At 33.2% G+C, this 7,048-nt stretch overlaps 1 protein-coding gene across 1 annotated transcript; it reads left to right on the top strand.

Moving 5' to 3' along the window:
* The first annotated feature begins 2,046 nt into the window (after window positions 1-2,046).
* Window positions 2,047-5,849, top strand: LOC147079869 (uncharacterized). Its single transcript, XM_085945717.1, has 4 exons — window positions 2,047-2,170; window positions 3,316-3,379; window positions 4,058-5,523; window positions 5,563-5,849. Exons 1-4 carry the CDS (start codon window positions 2,047-2,049, stop codon window positions 5,847-5,849), a joined length of 1,941 nt encoding a protein of 646 aa, XP_085801843.1.
* Window positions 5,850-7,048: the final 1,199 nt, after the last annotated feature.

The raw sequence follows: 7,048 nt of genomic DNA, 5'->3' as shown, positions 1-7,048 counted from the left end.
GTTATGTACCGAAATATGACTATATTCTGAAACATTAGAGCGAGAGGTTTAAAAGAATACTATTTTATGTAATAAAAATACTTTATGCAGTCATTAAATGTTTAAAATACCTATAAAGGATAATAAGGCTTCAAAATTATATAAATAGATTATCTACAACGTTTAAGGAATGTCCAGGATCATGGTTTGAAAATACAATAAAAACTCAATTTTGACCTTCGACGAGCATGTCCCCCCTTAATATCTCTGATAATTGTCGAGCGCTCCGGTTCGTAAACTTTTCCATTTCGAGCGCTGCTGAAAATGAATTCAATTCTGCTTAAAGATGGCTAAAAGTATTAAAAATGTGGGCTTGCGGTTTTTTATATACACCTTATATCTGTTCAATAATGATTAAAGTAGGTACTTAAAAATAAGTAACTTCATAACATTAAGTCACATGATTCGATGTTATTACTACTTATATACATTGTTGTACATAGAGTATATATATTGTTTCACATATTACCATTATGTAAGTGGACAGAAGTGTTTCACATGGTGATCAACGATCATAACAATTGAGGACAACTCAATTGACTGAGTTTAGAAATGGTAGGTAAGCTAAACTAATAATGTCCAACTTCCCACGCATATCATAACTTCAAAACACAGATTATAGGTAGTAAATTGATATCAAATATGAAAACCTAATAAATCCTGTCTATGTTATAATTGGCAGTTATTCAAGTGACATACGTATGTGATAGTACCTAACAGTGACGAAGGGTGGAGGTAGGCTGTTAGGATCCGACATAAATAGTGCACAGTAAACTTTGTTAAGCTTTAGACATAATTACTTACTATCGATGGGCAGTGGGAACAATCACATAAGTCAATATTGCATGGTTTTCAGGAGACAGTAGTTTTTTCTGTCTGGTGACACTTTTTCAAAGAAACCTTCTTCTTATCTTAATAATTAAATTATATAGGTATTATATAATAATATCGTCGTTGATTCTGCAATCCCTGCTATGTGCACATTTTGTCAGTTTTTACTTATTTACATCGCTGGATAGGTTATATTTTTCTCCATCCATTTATACTACCTGCTATGTGATTGGAATTACCAAAATATTCTAAATAAATAAAAACAAAAGCTGTCATCTGTCGGTGTTGAATTCAGTGACGGTAATATCTGATATGTGATATAAGTGTACATAGCAGTAATTAACTTAAGATCACCTTTATGACATCGATCACATGGCAGATATTACTAAATGAAATAACAGTTATGTGCAATTCAAACAAACATTGATATGACTCATCCATCAATTATTTAAATTTTTTATTTAAAAAGATTAGAGCCGCTATAATCTACATTAAGGTTTTATCCGAATTCAGGAAGTATACAACCACCACCTCAATAGTCAATATTTAAATATCACTTACATATGTTTACAATAATTAAAAGTGAAACGTTTTATCTGTTTTCATTCGTGTGTTCATTGTCATTTTAACTGTTTTTTTTGACATGTAATTTTCATAACATTGTTTTTTACAGATGTTGTATCGAGGAAAAAATTCTTGAATTAGCACTACACAAAAAGTATCAAGAATTTGATGCTCCGGGATGTTTAAATAATTTTACAGCTTCTGGCTCTGATACAAAGCTCCTTCAGATTTTTAATGAAGCTCCTCCGTCGAATAATAGCGATGTTGGAGATCTTATTTTAACTCCCCTAGATGTTCATAGAAATTTAAATGAATTCACAAATTCAAATGCAGATACCTTTGAATTTCTAGACTATATTACATTGCTACCCCCTGACGACGGACTTACTCATATTTTAAATGGAATGGAGTTGAGGTGAACAACATAATATTATACACACAAATAATGATCCTTCTACGGTCGTCAATGAAAAATATATCCGTGTCTTCAGATAGTATAGAACAAGCTGAGTTGTTGGAACCTTCGGTTGAAACTCTTCGAAAAAACACTCTTATAGGGCTGCTTCAAATCCTTCAAAAGAGAGTGCAAGTTCTGAAAAATTGGTATTGACAATGGATTTCCAAAGTGTACTTTTGTGCCCCAAAACAGATGCTTCTGCCATGTATTACAAGCAAAAACTCCAAGTTCATAACTTCATCATATACGTATGGCATGAAGCAAATGGGGGTGTATCAAGTATGCATTATGGATTACTTAGAAAATCCACCCCTAGCTATAAAGAAGTGGTACTTATATCTGATGGATATAATTACCAGAATCGCAATAAGGTGTTAGCCAGTGCTCTTAGCGATACGGCTAAGAAAAAATTGATAACAATATTTTATCAACATATTTTGGAAAAAGGTCACACTATGATGGAGGCCGACAGTGTTCATGCGACGCTGAAACATTATTTCAAACCTCCAATAAATTCACCATCGGATTACATAGCATGAGATTAGCACGACAGAAGCAACAATATAAAGTGAAAGTACTAAATTTTGATATTTTTTTCACAATACGATCAGTTACAAACAAATCTCACATCACTCAGGCCAGGCAAGAGAGCCGGAAACCCTACTGTCGATGATATTCGTCAATTAAAATATTTACCGAATGGTGATATTATCAACTATTGTTTGAGCTATTCAAGTGAATGGCTACCTCTTTTGCAACGAAGAAAATCAGGCAATAATATTGTCTCAAAATGTATATCGAGGATATACCCATTTTTGCATCCAAATATTGTCACCTTCAAGAGCTGAAAAACGTTAGGTATTGAAAAGGATCATCACATTCTATGATAATTTGCGGTTTACGTCAAATTCCAAGAACTAATTAAAATATCATAGCAAAATATTATAAAAATAATTTTGATTGTCATGTTAGTATGTTCTTTATTTGATTCATTTTATTTTCTGTAAACTTGATTATAAAATACTATGTATAATATTTTTTTATAGATGTTTGCATTTTTCTAAAATTGATTATGAAAATTTGTTCACAACAAATACCTGTTATGTAATCAAAAAGATGCTGACAATATCTGTCATGTGCTAATAAAGAGAATAATCAAGGTTTATTGTTTATTTCCTTCCTTTTTAATGTTTTTTTTTATTATTCAATCAATGTAAAACTATTAATGTCATCCAATTGTATAGTCAACCGACTTGAAACATATTTACTTATTTTTTTGTCTCCTGAATAATTTGGTTTTGTACTCATAGGATATATTAAATAATAATTATATATTATATACGTAAATATTATTTTTTTCTAATTTTTTTTTAATTTATTGATTGTGTATTATTTACAAACAAGGTGTTCCGTTAAAATTTCAGGATTTGTGAAGTGTTCCATCGCAGGAAAAGTTTGGGAAACCCTGCCGGCTAGTATACTGATTAAGTTAGCAAGTGATATAATATTGAAGGTTCATTAGGAAAGAACTTAACACTTCTACTATGACATTTCAGTATAATTTTCGATTCACTCAATTAGTTAATTATATACATGGTGCTATGTGCAGATATTGCCAAAATAAAGCAGAATAGGTACTTAAATTTAACCTTTCACACATCTCACATATCACCATATCCTAAGGTGACATTTGAATACATATTTTAACTTTAAAAACCTGTGGGAAGATACTTCCTCGTCAATTTTATGTAGGCCGCCACAGATGATTAATCAAATAAAACACTAAGAATTACGTATGTATATTATGTAAACAGAGTAACAGACTTCAAACCAGAACGCAAGCCACCATTTTTTTGGAGCTGCCAATAGAGGATGAAAATAATGAACGTATTACCAATACAACCATACGTACAATCATTCAATTTTAAAATCAAACTGCCTTCAAAATTCAGAATGCATAGGCGTTCTTTGAAATGAAAATTCAATAAATCAGGCATTTTATATTGTAACATGATTTGTCATTGGTCATCAGTATCACGAGTAACACTGATCTGACACTGTCTTGTGCATTATACAATTATTAATCATTGGCTATCCATTAAAAAACTTCTCTGAATCATTTTTTTCTGTTATACTGAATCTAATGTATTTTTTTAATTGTTTCAGAATGACGCTACTGTGGGCAATGATGCTAATATCGATGACGCTGAGTGCCGCTGCAGTAACGACCTGCCCGAACCAGTGCCGCTGCCTCGTCGACGATAAAGGCCGTAACAGCGTCATGTGCATCCAAGGCGACATGACAACCATCCCAGTCGACCAGATGGACCTGTCCACTCAAGTCATCGTCATATCGGCACCCGACAAATACTCCATGAACTATCTCACCATAGGACCCATCTTTACCCAGCCGAAGCCTTTCGTAAAACTGGAAGAGCTCCACATAGTTTTGTCCAACGTGCCGACCATCGGCCACTATTCATTCTGGGGCCTGCAGAATTTGAAAGTTCTTAATCTCACCAATAACAATATCTCCAGTATCATAGACCACAACTTTAGGGGTCTTGTAAGTCTGGAGAATTTAAGACTGGACAATAACATCATCGAAGAAATGCCAAGTGAAACATTCAGACACGCTTCAGAGCTTAGAATCTTATCTCTATCGAATAATCGCATATCCGTTTTAGTTCCCAGGCTATTCAGGTCTCTCGGTAAACTTAGAGAGTTGAATTTGAGTGAAAACCCTCTTAAAGAATTAGTCCCAGACGTTTTCAAAGATATCCAAGAGTTGAAAATATTGAAATGTCGTCGTTGTCAATTGAGAATGATCAACACACAGCTGTATCACCTTCTCGCCGGCCTTACTTACCTTGACTTGGGAGAAAATAATTTTAAGTATGTTATGGCTGACGAATTCAGAGATTTGAAGAAATTGCAATATCTTAAATACGACGGTAATCAGTTACCTGTCGTTTTGGAAAAGACATTCGAGAACCAAAATCAATTGCAAAGCCTTTCTCTCTCTAGAAACCGCCTGGCGATGGTCACCACTACAGCTTTCACTAACTTATCGATATTGAATGATTTAGATCTAAGTTTTAATAAGCTGGACAAACTAGATGTCCAATCATTTCACCCGGTGGCTGATTCGTTGTGGGTTTTAAACATCAGTGGAAATCACATTGGCATTGAAGACATTACTTTTGTTCTACAGATATTGTTGAATCTGCGCGATTTGGGACTGGCACATCTTGGCTTATCAGACTTGCCACTCGGTATGTTTGCCAATAATCAACAACTGAAATCGTTGAACTTGTCAGGAAATCATTTTGTAACATTCCCTGAGCAAGTTCTTGTCCCTACGCCTTATTTACTGGAATTAGATTTAACAAATAACCGATTTACTGGAATCGATGAAAAATCATTGATAAGGATGGAAGGTATACCAAAAGTTGACTTGGACTTTAATCCATGGGTTTGCGATCTTTGCAATATTGGGAGCATGTTCCTGTTTCTGAAGACTACATATCTGAATGCCTCGCTCGGTGAATTGATATGCACGGCACCCAAAGGATTGGCGGGATATAGAGTGAGCTGGTTGACACAATCAGAGTTAGAATGGTGTGGAGACAGCGGTGCTCGATTTATGCAAGGAGAAGCAGGAATACTAGCTGAAGAAGGCCGGTTGAGCTTTATCGCAACGCTACTATTATTAGTGGTGATTATTCTTGCCGGACTGACTGGAGGAATATGCTATTCGAAAAGGCGTACAGCTCAGTACTACACTAACGAAGACAAACGTGGACCCCAGACTGACAAAATATTTGATAATCAGCTAGTTATTTTCGGTGAGAATGACGATCTCAACTTTAAATTTCCTGCTACTGACCTGGCAGAAAAACCTTTTACTGTTGTACAAGGAGAGAGCCTCATCGTATCAACAATCAACCCACAATAGCATTTACAGAACAGCTCTTTGAGAACATTTCATCCGCACATTATGGAGACTGTTATGTGAATCATTTTGACATATTATCATAACACTTAACCCAGAGACAATATTTGGTAAAGTTTGAAATTTAAAATCAGTTTTAATTACTGATCAAAATTTACGATAACACAAATCTATAACATAATAAAAATGTGAATGTTATAAGACAAAGTTGCCTGTTCAACATAAATACATATAACATAACAGTATACAAAAAAATATTAATCATTGCATTAAAACAAACTCATAATGTAATGTCCAAATGTTTTCATAATTTGTATCACCCGAATGGACCGTTTCATAAACCATAAAACATAAACCAGTATTGAATTAATAAATCACTAACTAATAATAAAACCACAATGTTAAATTATCTAATAACCATCAAACTCTTGAAAATACTTACTACCGCTATAATTCATAAAAGAATGTTTTTAAATGGGACCAACTCATAAATATGAATTGAAATGTAAGTCTTTATAGTAATTAAATCTACTTAAACCTATAAAGTAAAAAAAATACATATTTTTTTATAATAAATATCTTTATATGCCCCATTTTATAATTTGAATTAAATCATTTCATGTCTGACAGTTATTTTTGTAGGAAGTGTTATTAGTGCACATCATTTTTTTAAATTTATATTAAGATTACACATAGTCCAGTGTAACGTTACCATAAATGTGAAATCATAACCTAAAAAAAAGATATCGCTCTCCTACTTATTGTATCCCAGTTAATTACAACACTAGCAGTCTAAAATAGTCATGGCAATATAGTCACCATTCAGGCAAAAGTCAACAACCCAAAAACTTCATTTCGAGATATCGCAATTTGAAAGTGTCACTTCTTAGTAAATTCTTTAAGTTACTTTTACTTTCTGATGCTAATTTTATTAATACGTCTGGAAGATTTTGAAGGAGGCAAGGTGGCTAAAATGTAGTTTGGTGACTTTTGCTTTTTAATAATCTCGACCAAAGCGATCATATTATGACACGCTAAAGTAACTATTCCTGTTTAGTTATTGTTGCCTGTTTCAGACAAGTATTAAAAGTTTTCAAATGACAAATCAGTAAGTCACCATACATAGTTTAGCAACTTTTGCTTCTATATTTTATAACAAAGGATTTATTTTTTATGGTGTCAATAATGTCTATCCGTCTAAA

The sequence above is a fragment of the Rhyacophila brunnea genome, unplaced genomic scaffold (assembly GCF_057557595.1).
Source record: "Rhyacophila brunnea isolate RB1 unplaced genomic scaffold, BYU_Rbru_1.0 scaffold_1, whole genome shotgun sequence".
Taxonomy (NCBI): Eukaryota; Metazoa; Arthropoda; class Insecta; order Trichoptera; family Rhyacophilidae; genus Rhyacophila; species Rhyacophila brunnea.
This window is presented reverse-complemented; position numbering and strand designations above follow the sequence as displayed.

Bases quoted from the DNA above. Each gene is read 5' to 3' on its own strand.
- LOC147079869 (XM_085945717.1), top strand. From the start codon at position 2,047: ATGGATTTCCAAAGTGTACTTTTGTGCCCCAAAACAGATGCTTCTGCC. The intron at 2,171-3,315 runs GTATGCATTATG...TTAAAATTTCAG, and splicing joins AGCAAATGGGGGTGTATCAA to GATTTGTGAAGTGTTCCATC. The intron at 5,524-5,562 runs GCGGTGCTCGAT...CAGGAATACTAG, and splicing joins GTTAGAATGGTGTGGAGACA to CTGAAGAAGGCCGGTTGAGC.